The sequence below is a fragment of the Oryctolagus cuniculus genome, chromosome 15 (assembly GCF_964237555.1).
Source record: "Oryctolagus cuniculus chromosome 15, mOryCun1.1, whole genome shotgun sequence".
Taxonomy (NCBI): Eukaryota; Metazoa; Chordata; class Mammalia; order Lagomorpha; family Leporidae; genus Oryctolagus; species Oryctolagus cuniculus.
In genome coordinates, this window is record NC_091446.1 from 81579286 (window position 1) to 81602309 (window position 23024).

The 23024-nt window shown below is 53.0% G+C and overlaps 1 protein-coding gene across 12 annotated transcripts in view; it reads right to left on the reverse strand.

Moving 5' to 3' along the window:
• The window catches only part of ARHGAP22 (Rho GTPase activating protein 22), a 191336-nt gene that overhangs the window by 132791 nt on the left and 35521 nt on the right, over positions 1–23024 (reverse strand). The window contains exon 1 of one of the 12 annotated variants that reach the window (XM_051837518.2): positions 8418–12487. The exons of the other annotated variants lie outside the window; for them this stretch is intronic. Within the exon in view, the coding sequence (XP_051693478.1) occupies positions 8418–8451 (34 nt within the window). The 5' untranslated portion in view covers positions 8452–12487. Of the gene's footprint in view, positions 1–8417; positions 12488–23024 lie in introns of those variants that run through there. 12 annotated transcript variants of the gene reach the window in all.

Consider the following 23024-nt stretch of genomic DNA (forward strand, 5'->3'; position numbering starts at 1 on the left):
CAACACAGCACCACGAGACACAAGACGTGACATCTGCCAGTGAGGGCCACACCAAGGAGCATGCTCCTGGAGACGTAGGTCAAGGTCAGCTAGGCAGTCCCGGGATGGACGTGGGAATGCTGGCCGGGTCTTCTAAGCCACTTCATTTGCAAGAGTGTGCAGTACTGACATGGGGCCTGCCAGGCAGGGACGGGGGGAGGCCTGGATTCCGGGGTGGTAGAGGGCACAGTGACGTCACTGCATGAGCTGTGCTCGCTCCACAGCTCATGGTTATCCAAGTCTGGGGGACATCGGCGGTGGGTGTCGCTGTTGCTACATCCTGACCCAGTGCATGACGTGATGCACGCACAGTGAGAGAAGAGGGGGCATTGGCACAGTGCTTACGATGCTTGCTGAGACACCCACATCCCACACCAGTTCCTGGCTCTGGGTCCCAATCCTTGCTTCTTGCTAAAGGGCACACTGGAACACAGGTAGCCATGGTTCAAACAGTGGGTCTCTACTACCCACATGGGAGACCTGGATGGAGCTCCTGCCTCCTGGCTTCAGCCTGGCCCAGCCCTGGCTGTTGCAGTCATTTGGAGAAGCGAATTAGTGGATATCTGTCTGTCTGTCTGTATCTGCCTCTTTGCCTCTCAACTGAATGAAAAGAGATAGGGAGAGACTGATGTCTGTGATGCCACTTAGATGAAGTGAAGAACAGGGCAAACCTTTCTATGGTGAGAGAGACCAGAAGAGTGTCACCCTGCGCAGACACGGGTGGGAGCTTTCTGGGGTTAAGGGAAACGATCGGCACTTCAGATTCATGCATTTTACTGTGCAACAGTGCTCCTTCCCCCACAGAGAATACGTTCTAAGATTCCCCAGTGGATGCCGGAGATCACAGAGAGTAACAACCCTGCAGAAGTAGGCATTTTCCTACACACACAGCTCTCATAAAGCAAGAAACACTCACCTTTTCACTTCAAGGAAGTGCTTTTCAGCTTCTCTTTGGTGAATCTGAGTTGCCAGCATCAACTCTCTTGCACTTTGGGGCCATTATTAAGTAAAATAAGGGGTCATGGACTGCACGCACTGTGGTCCTGTGGCAGTTAGTGTGATACTTCCCACGTGGGCACTGGTTTGTGTCCTGGATGCTCTGCTTCCAATCCAGCTCCCTGCTAATGTGCCTGGGAAGGCAGCAGAGGATGGCCCAAGCTTTTGGGCTCCTGCATCCGCATGGGAGACCCGGATGGAGCTCCTGGCTGCTAGCTTAGGCCTGGCCCAGCCCTGGCTGTTGTGGACATTTGGGGAGTGATTCAGAAGAGGAAAGAAATTTCTGTGTGTGTGTGTGTATCTTTCCCTCTCTCTCTGTAACTCTGCCTTTCAAATAAATAAATAAATCTTTAAAAACTAATTTGTGAACTGTTTCTTTCTGGAATTTTCCATTGAATAATTTTGGACTGCTGTTGACTGTGGGGGTAAGCAAAACTATGGAAATCCAAACTGTGAATAGGGCGAGACCACTATATGGAAATTATGAGTCAATAGACACAGATCAAAAGAATCTTTAAAAAATCCTAGAACAAACAGTGTTCAAAAAAAAAAAAAAATCAAGCCACAATGTGCTTTGAGGCTGCTATTGTTCAAAGATCCCCAAATCAGGAATTTTAATGTTCTCCTATCGGGTTCCTGGGACCTGTCTTGGCCCTTGCTGATCCGAGGGTCTCTGCAATGTTCTTTCAGTTCTGAGCAAACTCTTGGAAGGTGGGGGAAGGCAGGTGGGAGTTTGAAGTCTGCATCTAGGACCTGGCCAAGTGGAGAGCATCCAGGCTTGGGCATCTCAGCCACCGGGGCGGGCAGAAGCTCAGTGGTGCTAGGGCCTGATCTGGAAGTGAAGGGGCTGCAGCCCTCTCTCTCCTGTCCACGAGACCTCTGCGTCCGGGCTGAGCTCTGGCCGGAACCCTGGTTCTGTGCCTCCATGACCAGTTCTCATATACCTGCTCCTTGGCATAACTTCCTGACCCCTCTGCTAGTCCTAGGTGCTCATTCTGACTCTCAGGAAAACCCAGACGCCGTGTCACTTAGTTCAGTTACTACCCCTTCCCAGCTCCACTCCATGAGTGATCTCTTTAGGGGGCTCTCAGGGATCTCCACCCTAAGCCTGGGCAGGAGGCAACATGAGGTCACCCTGGGCATAGCTGGGGAAGCTACAAGATTCAGAAGTAAGCAATCAGAGGAGACCTGTGAATGCCATGACCTCCCCTTAGGAGCAGAACAATTCCCTGAGTCTGAGCTGGTCTGAGGTCAGGTGACTTCTGGGCTAGCATTTCCCACACACAGCTCAAGTAAGGCTGCAAGGCCTGGGGCAGAGCCCAGCAGTCTCCTCTCCTTTAGCTTTCATCAGCCATTCCCTGGAGGCAACCACATTGGCCTTTGTAGTCCTCCTTCTGTGCGGACCTCAGCAGTATTCATTTATCTCACTTCCTGATTCTTTGAAGAGTCATCTATTGACTTCTCATGATAAAGGGAGATTTTACTTCTTTCACTGCCCTGCCTCCACTCCATCCTTATATGGGGTCATATTGTAATTTTGGTTAGATCCATACACAGAATTTCCACTGTCAGTACTGTGTTAAGTGCTAATCCCATTTCAGCCAAATAATTTTTCCTTTCATGCATCAGTTTTTGTTTTCCTGGAGTTCATGAAAGCTTTGTGTTTTCATTTGCTTAGTTTTCTATTAGGTATCATCATTCAACCTTAAACATTCCACTAGCCATCTAAATTTAAGATCCAGGTGTTCAGATGCAGTGGGCCCCTTCTTAAAATTATCATTCCACTTTATTTCTCAAAGAATCTAAGGGCCGGCATTGTGGCACATGGGTTAAGCCGCTGCCTGTGATGCAGGAACCTGTGTTGGAGCCCTGGTTTGAGTCCGGCTTCTCTGCTTCTGACCCAGATCCCTGGGGATGCACCTGGGAAAGCAGCAAAAGATGGCCCCAGTGCTGGGGTCCCTGCACTCACATGGGAGACCTGGATGGAGTTCCAGGCTCCTGGCTTCCACCTAGCCCAGCCCTGGCTGTTGAAGCCATTCAGGCAGTAAACCAGTGGATGGAAAATCTCTTTCTCTGTCTGTCTCTCCTCTCTCTCTGTCACTCTGCCTTCCAAATAAAAAAGTAAATATCAAGAAAAAAATTTCAGAAAAAGTTGCACTTGTATGGAACATGTATGAGGCTTTTTCCTCATCCTTATTCCCTAAACAACACAGCTTGACAACCATTTATATGGCATTCCCACTGTATGATATATTGTAGGTGATCTAGAGATGATTTAAAGCATGTGGGACGATGTTGTATAGGTTATAGATGGGACTCGAACAAGTGCAGGGTGGCTTCCGCAGGGAGCTCGGACCAGTCTCCCACAGACACTGAGGGGCAACTGTGCTTCGCCACAAGTGTGCACTTTCTCCCCCTCCCCCCAACACAGTACTGGCGGGGGGCGGCGGGTCCCTCACCCTCCTGGTCCCTCACACTCCTGCCGTAGCTCTGCCTGTCAGTCTATGATTGCCTCTAGAAGGAGCCTCCTTAACAGAAAAATCAATTTCACTTCGAAATATTCCAAACAAAGGCAGAAACTCTGAAAGAAAATGTTGAGATACTGGTGACCTAAAAATGAAAAATGTAGATGTATTTGGAGGAAAAAAATCCCTCCAATATGAGCATAAAGGGAAAGCAAAATATTGGGGACCAAGTAAGCTGGTTAAGGGAGTGGCTGCCTTTCCTAAGAACGCAGCCGGTGAGGGCAGAGACAACATCACAGCCTCCCAGGCTACTGCTGTTTCCACTATTCAACTATTTCACTGATTCATTCATTCACTCATTCATTCAAAAAACGTGTGGTGAGTGCCTAGCACTGGGGATATACGAGGGCCTGTCAAAAAGTTCATGAAAAATTGAATTAATAGACGGGGTTATTTTGGTGCAAATGAGGGGTCTTCAAAAGTTCATGGAAACACATATTTTGAAAAAACTGCATATGGATTTAAAGATATTTTTGCACAAAAACAAATGGGTTTTTCAATTTCATTTCCCCAGAAATTTTTTGAAATACTCTGAGGACGTGGAAAAATCGAAATGGCCCCTGCCCTCCTGGGCGCTCACAGTCCAGGGCACGTGACAGTCACCAAATGATCCCACTGAGGAGTGCCTGAGGAGCCTGAAAGGCAAACTGGAACCACGTGCAGTTAAGAGACGGGTTCGAGGAGCTGGTGCTGTGACATGGCAGGATAAGCCTCCACCTGCTACACCAACATGCCATATAGGCACAGGTTTGTGTCCTGGCTGCTCCACTTCCCATCCAGCTCTCTGCTAATGGCCTAGGAAAGCAGGAGAAGATGGCCCAAGTGTTTGGGCCCCTGCACCCACCTGGGAGACCCAGAAGAAGCTCCTGGCTCCTGACTTCGGATTGGCCCACCTCCGGCCCTTGCGGCCATTTGGGGAGTGAACCAGTGGATGGAAGACTTTTCTCTGTCTCTTCCTCTCTCCATCTATAATTGCCACTCAAATAAATAAATAAATATTTAAAAAAAGGAGAGAGCTGGTTTAAACTAATAATATGAAAGTACTTCCAAAAATTTGTGTAAAAATGTAATTATAAGATGCTGATTTTGGGGGCCAGTGCTGTGGCATAGTGGGTAAAGCAGCTGCCTGCAGTGGTGGCATCCCATACAGGTGCCAGTTTGAGTCTTGGCTGCTCCTCTTCCAATCCAGCTCTCTGCTATGGCCTGGGAAAGCAGTGGAAGATGGCCCAAGTCCTTGAGTCCCTGCAGTGGCATGAGAGACCCAGAAGAAGCTCCTGGCTCCTGGCTTCAGATTGGCCCAGCTCCAGCTGTTGCAGCCATCTGGGGAGAGAACCAGCGGATGGAAGACCTCTCTCTCTCTTTCTCTGTCTCTGCCTGTCTGTAACTCTGTCTTCAAATAAATAAATAAATCTTTTTTTTAAAGATGCTTATTTTGGTGCAAAACTTTTGAAATTCCTGCATTTTTTTCAATAAGACCCATTTCCTGGGAAGCTTAAGAAGACCCACTGTATGCGTTGGTTTGGGCCATTGTGGACCATTTTGCCAAAATCACCCCAGATCCTGTGATGTCTTGAAAACCACACATGCTGTTAGGATTACTGGCCTGTTCTGAGCCATGTTGAGGTGGTTTGGGTACTCCCTTACTCTCCTGTGTTCTTATTGTCTTCCTGCACGTGTGTGGGTCTGCGAGTGTATTGACAACACCTGCCTCCGACTTCCTGGACGCTAAATTCAGCCAGGGCAGGACAACTGCCCACACTTGTTTCTTGCTACAGTTTGACTATGGTTTGCTCCACTGGCAGTCACGTGAGGCTGGGTTTCATTTCTCCATGTGATGGTGCGGGGAGGCCATGGGCCCTTTAAGAGGAATTAGGTCCTGGGAGCGCCACTGTTAGAGTGGGGTTAATGTGGTGTCCATGAGAGTGGGTTGCAATAAAGTGAGTCTGGGGCCCCCTGTGGGTCTGTCTCACACACGAGCTCTTGCACGTGTGCCCATGGCTCTCTTCTACTTCCCACAACAGGCCCTCACCAGAAGCCTAGCAGGTGCCAGCGCCAAGCCCCTGGACGCCTGAACAGTTATCCCAATAGACCGCTTTTCCTTGTAACTCATCCAGCCCCAAGTGTTCTTGGATATTTATGGTGTCATTCATGGGGCACACAAGATTATCAACTTAACAATTAGCCTGCTGTGGATGTATTAAACTTTGAGTCTCACCTGCGGCTGCCTTGGGAGAGCCAGCTCACGTGATCTTGCTGGCCCTATATGGCTGGACATTCCCCACCCCGGCAGCAGAACACAGAGTGAGGGAGTTCTGCAGGCAGGTGACCGACAGTCAGTTTGTTCCTGGAAGGTTCTGGATTCTGATATCTCTTCCTCCAGTGGAAGGGGACACGAGGATGTCCTATGGGGTTATGGAAATCTTCGGTCACTCACTGGGGGCTGGCCTGGATGGGAAACTGCCAGGAAGTTAACAGCCAATGACACCTGAGGAAGGGTCCCTTGTAGGCCCAGGTGTCTCCATCACATACAGGGCCCCACGGGCAGCTGAGCCTACTGACTGGGTCTAATTTTATTGCCTGTCCTAGAGGCCGACCCAGGCCTTTTCCATGCAGCCCAGAGTACCTGTGCAATAAAGCAGGCTGGAAGTGTGTCTGCAGTAGGCATGGTCTGCAATGGTCTACACCAGACAGTATCTGGACACCGTGGGCAGCTATGGCTTGCTGCTCAAGTATCCCATGTGCTTGAGCCCGGTTCCTGCAATGTTTGAATTTTGATGAAATTTTTGGTCCCTGGTTCTCCAAAAATGTCCCCAGGGAGAGTTTTTCCTTAATGGGCCACAGGCGACTCTGGTTCCTGGCCTGGCTCCAGCCTCATACTGTGCATGCTGCCTCTGCCTGCTCCCAGCTTCAGCCTCACTGGTCCTGGGCTCCCCTGCGCCCACCCCTGGCACCTGCACGAGCTGTTCGTCCCATCTGGGCCCTGGCCTCCCTCCTCCCCAGCCCCCAGCCCCCAGCCCCCAAGCCCCTGACCTGGTTGGCTCCCTGTCATTCTGCAGCTCACTGTTTCAGAACCACTTACTTCCCCGGGAAGCTTCCTGGTGCCCTGTGCCAGGCACTTTCATCTGTAATTCATGCTCCTAGCCTGTCTCTGGTCATGGTTTACGATCAGACATTTTTGTGGGTAAGTGATTATTTTATTAATGTCTGAAAAACAGCACTATCAACTTAATCTTTTCGTGTGTCCAACCAGATAGTATCATCCAGTAGAGGGTTTTATCCTTGGCACCAGGCGCTGTTGACATGTGAGGCTGGGTGAGTGTCTGTGCTGGGGCCTGCCCTGTGCACTGTGGGCTATTAACCAGTACACTCGGCCTCTCCTCACCAGATGCCAGGAGCCCTCTTCAGTGAGAACTACCAGAAATGTCTCCGGACTGGGTCAAAACTCACCGGGGAGCGGGGTGCAAAATCACCCCTGGTTTGGAGCTTCTAACTTAAATGCCTACAAGCCCCACTGCTGAAGCCCCAGTCTTTCTTGCTTAGTCCTGTCCAACAGAAGTAGGTATGAAAGTACAATAGGAACCGCAATCTCCCGGCTGCAGCATCAAATGAAATGCATTTCAGTAATCTATGTTATTTAACCTAATATATACCCCAAAGCATGTGATCAATATACAATCGTTATTAATCAGATTTTTTACATTCATTTTAGGTTCCAAGGCATTAAAATCTGGTGTGTATTTTTCTCAGTTTGGACTAGTCACATGTCTCATGCTCAGTAGCCACACGGGCCAGCGGCTGGCAGGTGACACAAGAGTGGGAGGGTAGAGCTGAGCCTGGCCTGGCCACCGCTTGGGTCAGCACCAGATTGTACCCCAACCCTCATCAGAGACGTGCAAGGTTCTCCGTTGCCCACTGGGCACCACAGGTTACAGCGGGTCCCCTAGCACCTCACAGAGTGAACAGACTGGAGGGCAGGTCCCGCTCAGGACAGCCATCCGGGCTGCTTAAGGCGTGCCACTGAGATCGGGTGCCCACTGGGGGTCTGCAGGAAGCTGGAGGGCCCCTGCTGCAAACACGTGACAAGACACACACTGTTTCCCAGCACCCACCACCACAAAAGACCCCTCCTCATCTTCACGGCTCACAAGGGAGACTTAGCTCTCCCAACCCCAGCCACCTGAAAAGACATATTCCATTTCCCTAACAGCGATACGCTCTTCTAAAAGGACTCTTGCCTTGGGCAAGTAGTTGCTGTCCAGGAAGGTGATGTCCCCAGCCCTGTGCAGGCCTCAGGCCTGGGTCACCCTGCTGGGACAAAGGCAGCTGGCACAGTGCCGGAACTCCCCCTGGGTCTCTGACTCTCTCCTGCATCCACCCCCTCCTGGCTCCAGGTTTTCTAGTTTCCAGGGCCTTCTCCCGGCAGAAATGCCTGCGTGCCCCCACCCCCGCCCCAGCCTGCCTGGGGGACCCTCCCCAGACACTGCTCCCCAGCTGCAGAATAAAGCCACCCCGTAAGGACCACTCCGGTACTGGCCGCTGGGTTGATCTGGGGGCACTTCCTTGACGTGAAAGAAGCCAAGTTTCCCCAGAGCTGCCACCTAATCACCTGGAGCAGCCCAGGCCTCCGGAAAACTTGCAGGGCGAGACAGCCACCGCCCTTCTGCAGCCTCGGCTTGAGCCCCCCACAGCCCCCCAGTCTCTCTGAGAGCTCCCCAGTCCTGAGGATGCTCGCTCACTCTTCAGCGGCGGTGGTCCCGGCACGCCCGCCCCAGGGGACACCCGGCGGGACAGTGCGCGCGCGCCTTTGCCAAGGGGGCACATGCGATGCCGGGAGAAACCCCGGGAAGTTGGACTTACCCCTCCGGGCCTGCCTGATCTTTGGACTCAGCATGTTTCTGCAACCGCCTGGCCGGACTCGCGGGGCCAATCATGCTGTCATGCACTCGCCTTTCTCTTCCTCTCACCCGGGCGCCCCTCGCGCCCCGCGCGCTCGGCTCCCTCTCCTGGCTCCGGACGGACGGCTTGCCTCGGACTACGCACAGCTCGATACATTATTTATCCATCACAGAATTAATTCCCATCCAAGCGGACCATGAAAGCCTCGGGAGTCACTGCCGATCAATCACTGGGCCAGGGCGGGGCAGGCCGGCAGCCGCTCCGCCCAGCAGGGGCGCACGCGGCTTGGTCGGCTCGGCGCTGAGCCGGGCGTGCAGGGGCGGGGCCGAGAGGGAGCCGAGGGCAGTGGTCCCTGTCCTGGGTTGTCCTCAGGCTCGAGTCGTGTAGGGAGGGCCTGTTTCGGGGAGTGTAAGCCGGCTTGGAGAATTCTGGAGGCCAGAGGCGCCCAGCCCTGCGCCCTGCCAAGTCCCCAGTGGGAGAGCGCTCTTGCGAGGGGTGGGGGTGGGGGCTCACTGTCTAAGTGTTGAAAGACAGGTGTGTCAGGAGCCAGCAGGCGCTGGATCCTCAGGGCAGGGGCCCAGCGGGAAGATGCCTGTTAGGAATATTCACTATTTATGCCTCCTTAGTAAGAAGACAGCAGGAACAGCGAGTGTGAAGCACTTCAGGACCCTGCACACAGTAGGCTCTCAAAAACCATTCCCTGCCTTGGATAGCGAATCTCCTGATTGACACGGATCTGTTTCACACAAGCATGATTCTCAGGGGTGTATACGGGGGCTTTTGTAGGGTCCGGCAGTAAGAGCCTAAAAATTGCCCGACGAATGCAGCCTCAGTGTCCATGACTTAGGAGGCACCCACTGTGTGTGTCCGGCGCTGAGGTTGCTGCTTCCAGCCCATAGCTCACTGAAGCCTCAGACCTCTGCGGCAGGTGCTGGTAGAACGACTTTCCCAGGGGGAATCCGAGGCACAGCACTGCTGAATCACTTGCCCTCAGTTACCTGTCACTGGGTGGCATCTGAACCCAGGTGTGGCTCTTGCTTTTCTGTGGTGCCAGTTTCTCGAAAGGCTCCGGTTCTGAGCACTCTTTAACAGTCCCTGGCCTGAGAGCTCCCGGTGGGCCTGGACGGTGCCCCCCTACCACCACCACTGTGCCTCTCGTGGTCACCCGAGTGCTCCCTTAGGCATCTGAGGCCAGGGCGGGTTGCTTGGGCCTAACTACTACGGGACCCTCTTGGCAGCTGGCGGAGACGGGCTCGAGCGATCACCTCGCTGGTCTAGCCCTCTGCGACCCTCAGAATGCCCCCCATCCGCTGGTTCCCGCGTGGCCACTGAAGCACACCCAGCGCCAGCCCCTGCAGGGGATGAGAGGCCCCAGGCAGAGCTCAGCAGCAGCCTTGTTGGGAACGAGAGTCTGGACGATGCAGTGGAGGGGAGGGTTGGGGGTAAGGAGGATGTGGTGAGCCCCTTGGCCAGGTTGATGGGAAAACACAGGAGGCAAAGCTTCCTCAACTTCTTCTGGCCCTCAGCTACTCCCCAGGGGGATGAGTGGGTACCATGATGTAGCGTTCAGGTCCTTGCATGGTCCCACCCGTGTCTGCCCCCCTGACCCATCTCACAGGACCATCAGCAGCCTGTGCCTCAGGGACGCTGCACATGCAGCCTCTGCTCCTGCTCCTGTGTGTCCCTGTGCCTTTGCCTCTGCAGCCTGTGCCCCGTGTGCCTCAGTGCTGTGTGGCTCAGTACTGCAGCCCAGCAGCAGGAGTCGCTAGCACTTCCCCTCAGCCCTGCACTGTATCGCTTAGGCGGCCCCCTCTAGCGCTCCCAGCCCTGCGCCCAGGCTGTCGAAGGCCGAGAGGAATCCAGGCTCCACCGGCAGCTCCAAGAAACACCACTGAGTGACAGGCTGATCCCCTTCTCCTTTAGGGCCAGGTGCAGGCCCGGTCAGCCTGGGACAGAGGCTACCCAGGAGTGGGAAGACAGTGAGCTGGAGAGCCTCGTGTGGACAGCAGGTCACAGGGTGAGTCCCGTGGCCTGGGACAGCTTCTTGAGCAATCAGAGAGCCATCTGTGAGTAATGTAGCCAGGACCACTTTCTCCAAGTCAGAGAGTGCCCCGGGCCCTTAGCCTGGGTCCACTCCTGCTTGTTTGGGTTGAGAAACCACCTCCGGGCTCTTTTCCTGTGCAGCTGTTTCCCCTGAGGACATGAAGTCACTGCACTCTCTTGCCTGCTTTCTGGGGATCACAGTTGGAACTGAACAAAACCACAGGCTCCGGGCTCAAACCCAGAAGCCAAGCTGGGGAGAGGGCAGCGGCCAATCCTGAGTCTGCACTGGAGCAGGGTGGGGGCCGGGGGCGGGTGGGCAAACTCGCTCTTTCCTCACTCCGTGCCCCAGTACTGCACAGGGCCCAGCTGCACGGGCCACCAGAGCCCCCTGCATCCTAGGGGCTCCCCTAGATCCCTCTGGGGCTGCCGGAGGGAGGCTGAGGGTGGGAATGAGAGCAGGATGATGCGACCCCCACACTTAGAAGTGGGACACCAAGACCCAGGAGGGGAGGTACAGGTCTACGGGAGCTGGAGAGACAGAGACGGCCCCTTCCCCACTGCCTTGGCTTCTCCAGCTGTGGTCCTGAGGTTGCCTTCGGTTTCCTGCCTCAAATCATTCAGCATTTTCAGGCTGGGGCAGGCTCCAAAGGCTATGGAGGAGGGGAAGACCTCTCCTGAGGGCATTTGCTGATGCCCCCCACCAAAACCCACCAGCCCCAACCAGGATGCTTCCAGCACAGTGGTTCTCAACTTTGGCTGTACTTTGGGGAGCCTTGGCAATGAAAGCGTGGCCATCCCTCGAGGCTCTGGGTTCACTGCTCTGGGCGGCCAGCAGGAGTTATGAACACTCATCTGGGGCCTGGATGTTTATCCTGCATCCCACACTGGAGTGCTTGGGTTGGACGGCTCTGGCTCCTAGCTCCAGCTCCCCAACAATGCCAGCCCCAGGAGGCAGCAGTGACAGCTCAGGTAGTTGGGATCCTGTCACCCACCTGGGAGACCTGGACTGCATTCCCAGCTCCTGGGTCCCTCCCTGGCTCAGACGGAGCCCTTGCAGGCATTTGGGGAGTGAACAGTGCATGGCAGTGCTCGCTGTTTCTCTCTTGCTCTCTTTCTCTCCCTCCGCTGCTCTGTTTCTCCTTCTCTCAAATTAATAAATTAAAAAATCAAAAGGAAAGGCCGGCACTGTGGTATAGAAGGTTAAGCCTCTGTCTGCAGTGCTGGCTCTCTGCTAATGGCCTGGGAAAGCAGCAGAGGATGGCCCAAATGCTTGGGCCCCTCTACACATATAGGAGACCTGGAAGAAGCTCCTGGCTCCTGGCTTTGGATTGCTCCAGCTCCAGCCACTGCAGCTATCTAGGGAGTGAACTAGTGGATGGAAGATCTCTCTCTCTCTCTCTCTCTCTCTCTCTCCCTCCCTTTCAAATAAATAAATAGATGAATAAATCTTTAAAAAATAATTCGGCCGGCGCTGTGGCTCACTAGGCTAATCCTCTGCCTGCGGCGCCGGCACACCGGGTTCTAGTCCCAGTTGGGGCTCCAGATTCTGTCCCGGTTGCCCCTCTTCCAGGCCAGCTCTCTGCTGTGGCCTGGGAGTGCAGTGGAGAATGGCCCAAGTGCTAGAGCCCTGCACCCGCATGGGAGACCAGGAGAAGCACCTGGCTCCTGGCTTCAGATCAGCGCAGTGTGCCGGCCACAGCGCCCCGGCCGCAGCGGACATTGGGGGTTGAACCAACGGAAAAGGAAGACCTTTCTCTCTGTTTCTCTCTCTCTCTCACTGTCCACTCTGTCTGTCAAAAATAAAAAATAGGCCGGCGCCGCGGCTCACTAGGCTAATCCTCCGCCTAGCGGCGCCGGCACACCGGGTTCTAGTCCCGGTTGGGGCGCCGGATTCTGTCCCGGTTGCCCCTCTTCCAGGCCAGCTCTCTGCTGTGGCCAGGGAGTGCAGTGGAGGATGGCCCAGGTGCTTGGGCCCTGCACCCCATGGGAGACCAGGAAAAGCACCTGGCTCCTGGCTCCTGCCATCGGATCAGCGCGGTGCGCCGGCCGCGGTGTGCCGGCCGCGGCGGCCATTGGAGGGTGAACCAACGGCAAAGGAAGACCTTTCTCTCTGTCTCTCTCTCTCACTGTCCACTCTGCCTGTCAAAAAAATAAAAAATAAAAAATAAAATCTTTATAAAATAAAACAGCCCTCTGGTGACCCAGTGTGTGGCCAGGTTGGAGAGCCATTGCTTTGGAAGACGGCGGCACTTCCCTGGGCCCAGAGTCTCCAGAGGTGGCCTTTGCCACTGCCACCCCGAGGGAGCCTTGTCAGTGAGTGGCACGTCTGACAATTAGCCTCCCAGAGAGAACGTTAGCCCAAGCCCGGGTGGGAGACACCTCCATTCCACACAGGGCCCCCGGTGCTGTTGTTCAGTCTGTGCACTGCCCAAAGGTGTCCAGAAGAGGGAGTGGGGGGATTGGGTTTGGCCTCTACTGGTGAAGCCAGGCTTTCTAGCAGGGAGAGGTGGGAGGGGATCTGCAGCCAGCAGGGCCAGCTTTTTCTCTAATTTGCACAGAGCTGCCGGGAGATAATGGAGCCCTGTCTCTCTGTTCTGAAGCTACAGGGAGGGTAGAGCAGGCTTCCCTGAGGGTAAAGGGGAAACACCTGATACCTGGCCGTGCTAGGCCTGCCCAGGGGTCACTGACACCAGTGTCCCCTGCCTGTCAGCACGCCACTGCCCAGACCCCTAGCATGTTGCCCACCGTCTCCAGGGCAGCTCCCACCCCTGCAGTTTCTCCTGCTGCCCTTCCCAGCGGCTGCTGGTCCAGCTAGCTGAGGCCTGTTGCCTTCAGAGCTGGTTGTTAAATTTGTAGGAATTTTGCAAGCCGGCTGTTTAATGAGGACATTGTTAGCAATTACAAGTCAGGGGGCAGGGCTGGCATGTGTGGTGCTGGGGTTAAGCTGCTGCCTGCAACCGGCATCCCATATCAGACTAACGATCCAGCGCCCTGCTAACGCACCTGGGAAGGCAGTGCAAGATGGCCCATGTACTTGGGCCCCTGCCATCACGTGGGAGACCCAGATGGAGTTCCAGGTTCCTGGCTTTGGCCTGGCCCAGCCCCAGCCGTTGTGGACATTTTGGGGAGTGAATCAGTGGATGTAAGATCTTTCTCTGTCTCTGTCTCTCTCTTTCAAAGAAATAACTCTTAAAAAAACAAAAGCAACAACAGCAACAAAAAGACAGGGCAGGTCATTTGGCCTTGAGGTTAAGAGCCTGGTTAAGACATCTGTGTCCTGTAGCCACATGCCTGGATTTGAGCATTTTCCTGCTAATTCGCCCACTGAGAGAAAACAGTAATGGCTCAAGTAGTTGGGTCCCCGCCACCCACATGGGAGACCTGGATTGAGTTCCAGGTTTCTGGTTTTAGCCTTGGCCCAACCCTGGCCATTGCAGGCATTTGGATAGTGAATAATAATAACAATAATAATAATAAAGAAATTAAATGATGTAAATTTGTGATTAAATTTATGTTTAAAACAAAGGCAATGGAGCTGGTGTGGTGGCAAAGCTGGTTACGCCATCTGCTGAGACACTGGCATCCAATATCGTAGAGTTCTGGTTGCTCTGCTTATGATCCAGCCCCCTGCTGATGCTCCTGGAACAGCAGTGGGACACGGCCCCCGAGTGCTTGGGCCTTTGCCATCCATGCAGGAGACCAGGATGAAGTTCAGGCTGCTGGCTTTAGCCTGGCCCCGTCCCAGCCGTTGTGGCCACTGGGGGAGTGAATCAGTGAATGGAAAATCTGTGTGTATGTATGTGTCTCTCTGTCTCTTGGTCTCAAGCACTCTGCCTTTCAAATAAAATAAAGCAAACCTTAAAAAAAAAAAAAAAAAAGGAAGAAAACAAAGGCAATGCAGACTCAAAATTCACCCCTTCCCCATCATTTCGCTCCATCTTGGGGATTAAGGTGACTGGCGCCCGTCGTGTCGACACGGTGAACACTGGGCTGTCCCAGCACAGCTCTTCCCTGTGCACATTTTGTGGGGCTGTGCTGGCAGTCTGCAGTGGGCCATGGTGCAAATATTCACACACACGAAAACTGGAAATGCTGTAAGTCAGCGCTTCATGATTTCTTCCTTTCTGGGAGCCTGTTCTTGGGCATTTGCCGGCCCATTCTCGCCACGTCTGTGCCCTGGTCACTGCTGACTCTGCGCTCTGGGCAGGCCATGCTCACTCTCCCCTTCTTCCTGGGAATGCACACGTACCCTACCCGTCCTGCCTTCGCACAGTGTGTTGTGACTGCATCCTGGCCACTATGCAGGAGCGAAAGTGATGTGGCCGCTTCTAGGCTGGGCCCACAGGACTCTGGCTTCTGACGCCCACTGCGAGCTCACTTCCCTTTTCTGGTGAACTGAGGTGGGGCTGCCTCGGAAGTCCCACGGAGGAGACGGTGAAGTGCCCGCAGGCTGAGCCCTCATGGTGAACCTGGACACACTGTGCTGCATGGAGGGAGAAGCAGAAGTCCACAGTGCTGGGCCGTCCCACAGTTGGTTCTCTTTGTCTCTACAGGTGACCTTCCTTTCTATTTTTTAAAGATTTATTTTATTTATTTGAGAGAGAGCGTTACAGACACAGAGACACAGAGAGGGAGAGACAGAAAGAGAGGTTTTCCATCTGCTGGTTTACTCCCCAGATGGCCACAATGGTCGGAGCTGCACTGATCCAAAGCCAGGAGCCAGGAGCTTCTTCTGTGTCTCCCATGGGGGTGCAGGGGCCCAAGCACTTGGGCCATCTGCTGCTGCTTTCCCAGGCTATTAGCAGAGAGCTGGATAGGAAGTGGAGCAGCCTGGACTCGAACTGGCACCCAAATGGGATGCTGGTGTTGCAGGCAGAGATTTAACCTACTATGCCACAGCGCCAGCCCCTACAGGCTGACCATTCCACTGGACATGCTGGCTCCCTCCGCCAGCTGTGGACTGGTCTGCTCCAGTGAGCAGGCCCCTCTCCTGCTTACTATCCCCAGCCTCAGTTCTGGTGCTGTGGGCCTGAAGTTTGTCTCCTCCCTTGAGCTACCACTGCTGTGTCCCAGGGTGTGCATTAGCAGGAAGCATGGCACGAACTGGGAGCAGAGCTGGAACCAGAATGGAGACTCCGATACGGGATGCAGGCATCCCAAGAGGTGTGTTAACCCCTGTGCAAAAGGCCCTGCTCTCCCCTCACTTTTAATTTCAATTCCGTCCACACTGCAGTCCATGGTACACTCTCTCACCCAAAAGGGATCCGGAGCCCTGGATTCCCACTTTTTTGTGGTCTTTAGCGTGTTGGGCTCCTGGGCAGAAGGAAAAAGATGCAGACTCCAGAATTAGGCATGGAAACCACTCAGATGCAAGAGAGTTTGTTTGCGAAGCCCCGTGGTTGTGACCCGTGTCCTTGGGTGTGAGTGCCAGAGTCCTGCGGCCCTGGGCTGGGGGAGAGGTGGCTTAGAGGCACTGAGCTGGCTCAAACACCACAATCATAAGCTTCCATCCAACCTCCATGAGCTGACAGTCACAGCTGATGTCCTGGCGGTGTTTCGTGTGTGCTGAGTGGAGGAAAGAGTGCTGTTCCAGCTGGGTTCTGGGGACAGATGCTGAGAGCTTGGTTAGAGATTCCCACCTGTTCCCGAAGGGAGGGGATGCTGGGGCAGGGAGGGGAGCGTCAGAACACCCTGCAAACCTGCCAGCACCTCTGCCAGCCCCCTGGGGGCTCTGAGCGCACGACGAGTTGGAAGGAACTTGCTGTGGGGGCAGGAGGTCAGGCCTGGGAACTGTGGCCTTGCTCAGCTCATTGACTGGGAGCCTCCCCAAAAGACCATGACCTTGGCCACCACCATCTTGCACAATCCTTGGCCTGCAGCCTTCTCAGGATGAGCTTGACCTTGGCTGCCACCGTCTTGCATAGTCACTGGCTGGGGTCCACCCAAGAAGAATGTGAAGTTGGCTGGGAAGCTGAGGCTCACCCTGAAAGAGTGGACAGCTGGAGGCGGCCCGCTGACCCCGCTCCTGCAGCTGGGCACTGAGTCTTTTCTCGACGGGGGTTTGAAGCAGCCCAGCTCTACTCCTGGGTGCTAGACAGCTGCTGGCCCTCATCTGAAGCCTCTGCTCACCTGGGAACCTCTGCTCCACTCAGACGACTGCCTGGATTCTGCACTGAGCTGAGTGGCTTATGAGAAAAGATTTTTTCAGCTGCAAAGCCTTGCAGTAGGTTTCTCAGCAAGGGAGCTTGTGTTAGACCGTGTGTGGAGCCCACGGTAGCACAGACCCTGCCCGAGCATGTGGCCTTCCCACAGGGTGCCTTGGGGCTGAGACCCTGACCTCACCAGAAAAGCAGTCGTGTTTCTGGGCCCCGGGAACATGATGCTCTGAGGCTCCAAGGAGCTGTCACCTTCCTGGAAGCAGGGGTGAGGAGTGGGAGGGGAAGGGGGCATGCCAGCATCAGCTACCCCTGCCTCATTGGCCACCCCTGCCCTGACAGGGTCCAACCAAGAAGAGGGTTTCCAGTGACTTCCTTCCCTGAAACCCTGACAAAGAACAGAATTCAGCAAGTGATAAATCACCCTTTGGGTTAGATGTGCACAGCTGAGAAACAAGGCTTCTCCCCTGTGAGAACACCTGCTGGGTGGGGAAAGGCAGGGATGGGAACAGATGGGAAAGTGGAAATTTCCCAGGCGCCTTTCCTCACCGTCATGCTTCCTCCCCGCTCCTCCCATCCTGGTGGCCCAGCCCCTCCTGACACCTCCAGCTGCCCCTCCCATCCCCCCCCCCATTTTCTCAAGGTGACCTGCTCCTTCACTTGACCTCCTCTGAAGACTGCGCCGCCCTGCACTGCATCTGCCATGGTGGAACGGGACAGGGCACTGGCTGTGCGAGGTCTGCCCCTCCCTGTTTCAGAGGAGTCCCCCCCCCCCCCCCCCGCTTTGGAAGCCGTAAGGAACAGCATTGCTCTGTCCCCTGCAGGCACTCACATGTGGCCACGTGACCGAGGCTCGACCCATCAGATGTCCCTGCCTGGGTTTCAGCACAGACAAGTGTCCTCCAGGATGGGGAGGCAACCTCAGGGGTGACCTGAACACACTCTTCCTGCCAGGAGAGTCTCGTCTCCTCTCCTCTCCTCTCCTCTCCTCTCCTCTCCTCTCCTCTCCTCTCCTCTCCTCTCCTCTCCTTCCCTCCCCTCCCCTCCCATCTCCTCCCCTCCCCTCCCCTCCCCTCACTTCCCCTTGCATCCCCTCCCCTCCCTTTCCTTTTCTCTTTCTTTCTTTCTTTTTCTTTTTAAAGATTTAGTTATTTATTTATAAACATGGAGGAGAGAGAGAGAGAGAGAGAGAGAGATCTTTCATTTGCTGGTTCAACTCCCCAGACGCCTGCAAGGAGCCAGGAGCTTCTTCCAGGTCTCCCACATGGGTGGCAGGGCCTCAGACACTTGGGCCAACTTCTGCTGCTTTTCCCAGGCCATTAGCAGGGAGCTGGTTTGGACATGGAGTAGCTGGGACACAAACCAGTGCCCACATGGGATGTTGGTATTGCAGGTGGTGGCTTTACCGTTATGTCACAATGCTGGCCCCGATCCTTTGGTTTTTATTTGAGAGACAGAGAGAGTAAGGCAGATTGAGACACAGATACACACACACACACACACACACAGAGAGAGAGAGAGAGAGAGAGAGAGATCTCCAGTTAACTCTCCAGATGCCTACTCTTGTAAGGGCTGGTCGAGGCTGAAGCTGGTAGCCTGGAAACTCAATCTAAGTCTCCCACACGCGTGGCAGGAATCCAATCATTTGAGCCATCACCATTGTCTACCAGGGTCTGCATTAGTGAGTCACTGCACTGATATAAGACGTGGGTGTGTCAGCCAGAGTTATAACCACTAGATCGAGTGCCCACCCTTGCTTGTAGGCCCTCTGGAGCCACTGCCATTCCTGTCCGACTCCCGAGCCTGGTTCTCCACTCCCAAAGGGTTTTGTGAACCTCCATCAATCCCTTTCCGTGTGTGCTGCTTTAGGTGCCTGTCTGTGCTTTGCAACCCCGATTCTCCCTGAGGCCCACGTCATGCGTCTCCGCCCTCGCACCTCCGGCCCCACCTCTCCCCTCTCACTTCCTAAATCCACACAGATGGCACTGCCTCTCACTTTGCCTCACTGCTACCAGTGGGCGTTTTCTTCTCCATTACCCCAGTTATGCCACCAACCTAATCATTGCATGTCTCAGACTGGAACCCGCAGCCCACCCGCACCAGCCTCCGCCGCCTGGTATTGTAATTCCCAGGAGGGAGGCGTTGCAGCCAGGCCCGCGAGTCATCTCCGCTCACCCACACGGTGACCTCTGACCCATGCTTCTTCCTGCCCAACCTTTAGTTCATCCTCATCTGTTTCAAAATCCAGTGCCTGTCTGGCTATACAACTCTGGTCATTGTGCGTGTCTCAGGCTTACGTAATGCCTGTCCCCAGTGACTTCTAGCGCTCTCCTGCCTGTCCCAAGCCGGCTTCTCAATGGGCCACTCTATGCTCATTCTGAGGCAGTTTGTGTGGCCACGTCCACCATCACAGGACTGAAACTGTGCGTCAGGGGCGCAGGCGAGCCAGTCCTTTGATGCTCAGCACCCACCTGCATCTGTTAACAAGACAGACAACCATGGACTTCGTGGTGCTGGATTTGGGTGTCCCTCCCCAAAATCATGTTGAAAGGGAATCCTGGCCGGCGCCACAGCTCACTAGGCTAATCCTCTGCCTTGTGGCGCCGGCACACCAGGTTCTAGTCCCAGTCAGGGCGCCGGATTCTGTCCCAGTTGCCCCTCTTCCAGGCCAGCTCTCTGCTGTGGCCCGGGAGTGCAGTGGAGGATGGCCCAGGTGCTTGGGCCCTGCACTCGCATGGGAGACCAGGAGGAAGCACCTGGCTCCTGGCTTCGGATCAGCGCAGCGCGCCGGCTGTAGCAGCCATTTGTGGGGGTGAACCCACAAATGGGAAGGAAGACCTTTCTTATCCTCCCTGTGAGCTATTAAAAGGCTGGAAACCAAACCCAGTGATGGCAGGCAGAGGTGGGTGTTTTGGGGGGTGATCAAGGTTAAATGAGGCTATGAGAGTGGGTCTTTGATCCAACAGGACTGTGGCTTTATAAGAAGAGAAGCGGCCTGAGCTAGGACGCATGCTCAGTGGCCGGGGGAGGCCCTGCGCCATGTGAAGTCTCCACCATGCAGGACTTTGCCTGGTCTCCAATGCTCCAGCCCAGAACCATGGACCAAATAAACCTTTTGTCTTTATAGATTGCTCAGTCTGTAGTACTGGATTATGGCAACAGAAAGTGGGCCGAGACAACAGTCCAGCCGGAACAGGGTAAACTCTAGCTCCGAATGTCTCGGGCCATGCAGAGTTCTGCATTTACTGAAGCAGCTCGCTGCATCAGCTGCTTCTCTTATTTTCGGGATCAGTAGTGGAGCCAAAGAGAGATAATTTAAGCCAAATCCAAGTTACCAGTCTTGCTCATCCTTAAACCCTCATGCGCCCAGGTCTGGTCTTGCCCTCTGAGGGACCCCAAAATTGACCCTCGAAATAAAAGGATTTTATAGGTAAGATTATGTCATTTCAAGGAGAGTCGTGGCTAGGGATATAACTATGATAAGACTACTGAGAAGAATGTAAATTAGGATAAGAAATGTCAGAGGCCAAGACCAAATTCTGAGAATTTCCAACATCTAACAAACTACGGGCAGAGAGGTGGGAGAAAACCCCGGGAAGCACGGTGTCAAGGAAGCCCAGTCTGGCAGTGTTTCGGCTATTATCAGTATCTCAATTTTTATTCCAAGTTCTTGTCCCCACAGAGGTAAGAATTCGAATCAGGGGCATAAAAACAGTGCGGGAGTGACAGCAGGGTTTATTTATTTATTTATTTTATTTTTTATTTTTTGACAGAGTGGACAGTGAGAGAGAGAGACAGAGAGAAAGGTCTTCCTTTTGCCATTGGTTCACCCTCCAATGGCCGCTGCAGCAGGTGCGCTGCGGCCGGCGCACCGCGCTGATCCGATGGCAGGAGCCAGGTACTTATCCTGGTCTCCCATGGGGTGCAGGGCCCAAGCACTTGGGCCATCCTCCACTGCACTCCCTGGCCACAGCAGAGAGCTGGCCTGGAAGAGGGGCCACCGGGACAGAATCCGGTGCCCCAACCGGGACTAGAACCCGGTGTGCCGGTGCTACAAGGCGGAGGATTAGCCTAATGAGCCGCAGAGCCGGCCAGCAGGGTTTATTTAAAAGCGAGAGTGAATATACATTCATGCATGAGTGTGGGCTGCCCCACAGGGTTGCCAATGAGGAGAGAGAGGGAGAGCAGGCCAGAGAAGGACCCACAGGTGATAGGTGAGGGAAGGGCGATTTCACACGCATCAGCCACTTTCCTGAGTGGGGTGGAGTTTGGTGTGTGAGGCTTTCTGGAAATTTCATGGAGCCTCCATGTGAAGCTCAACTCCCACACAGTCATCATGGCAGCTCCTCCTTCCTGGTCCTGGATGAGGCACAGGTGCATCATGGGAAAGGGGGCCTACTGGATTGATGTATTCTTCAGCTTGCTTTATTCCTGCCTCACTCCCTGCCTAGTTCCTCATACCATTTTCACAAGGTGGTGGCTCACGCCATCAAACACCAGGGAACGGGTGAGAGTTGAAAAGAGGAGAGCGTTCATGGGATTTGGACTACGAGGTTGGTTTATGACCGTGGCAAGAGTAGATTCACCACAGGGTGGAATAGGACATCACAGTGAGAAGACCAGAAAAACAACTGGTGAATTCAAAACCCCAGCAATGTCTTGGACTACATAAAAAAAAAAAAAAAAAAGCAAACCCACAATGAAAACTGCTGAATAGAATATACAAAATTCACATTTTCACATAAATATCTAAGGAATGATGTCAGAGAAAATAGATTAAGGAAAGGTAAAAGTTATCCCCCATTATAGCAACAAAAAATACTGGCAAGGCAACATTTTGGAGCTCTGGAAAAGAACCCAAAGCTTGCATCAAGCAGGGAAATGTTTAGCAGGATAAACGTTTAGCCAGATAGTAATTCAAGTCCATATGAAGCAATTCAGAGAAGTAGTTAAGGGAATTATATAAGTAAACATGTAAGAGCATTAATAGACTTCTGAAATTTCCCTTTTTACAATATGATTTCATAGACAACTGTGTTAAACAGTAATTTTAAATACATGTTGATAGGTTCCCAATCTATAAAGATGGAACTGGTGATTAACAACAACATATGTTTGATTCATAGAGGGAACAAAGACACACAGAAGAAAGGTTTTGGTATGGGCCATTGGCATGGTGGTTAAGATGCCACTTGGGTTGCCCCCATCCCATATCAGAGTGCCTAGGTTCGAGTCCTTACTCCACTTCTGATTCCAGCTTCCTACTAATGCATACACTAGAGGTAGCAGATGACAACTCAAGTAGTTGGGTCCCTGCCACCCACATGGGAGACCTGGATTGAGTTCTGGGCTCCTGGCTACAGCCTGGCCCAGCCCTGGCTATTCCAGGCTTTTGGGGAGTGAATCAATGGATAGAAGATCTCTCTAGATTGTTATAAATTATGATGGTATCTCCAAGGCAATCACAAAGAAAACAATCCAAAAATATGCAGTAAAAGCAAAAAGCATAACAAAAAAGTCTTAAAAGGAAGGCAATAGTTGAGTCACACACACACACACACATACACACACACACAAGATATATCACACTTAGGCAAAGAAAAGTAGAAGTAAATCATTCCACATCAGTAATTACCTTAACTGTAAGTGGATTAAAATATCCGATTAAAAGTCAGAGTTGGGCAGGGTAGACTTAGAAAACCACACGAAAATAAAGAGGCTTCTTTACTTTGGATTGGTTATACCCCCAATTAAACCCATCATAAGTTGAAAATGCACTGAGTACACCTGGCCTATGTAACGTATAGCTTAGCTTAGTTTACTTTGCACATGCTTAGAACATATTACATTTGCCTGCAATTGGGCAAATATTTGGCTAATCACTACTGTAGAGAAAGTGAAAAATAGACTAATTGGGTGGATTAGCTTTTGTAAATAAAGTTGTAAGATTGCAAATCAAACCACTGTAAGTTGGGGATAACCTGTATGCCCTCTAGGAAGACTTATTTCAGATTCAGACACTAATATATTGACTGTGAATGGATGGGAAGAGATACTCCTTGTAAAAAGTAGCCAAAAGAGACCTAGGGTAGTTATACTAAAATCAGACAAAGTTAATTTTAAGGCAAAAATCATTTCAAGAGAAACATACAATATATAATTATTCCAGCAAGATGACATAACACTTGTAAGTGTATATATTTATCCAAGAATAGAACACTAAAGTCTATGAAGCAAAAACAATCAGACTAGAAGAGAGAAACAGATGGTTCAACAATAGTGATTGGAAGCTTCAGTAAACCACTTCCAATAATGGACAGAGTAAGTAGACAGAGGTCACCAAAGAAATATGACGTAAATAACACCGCAC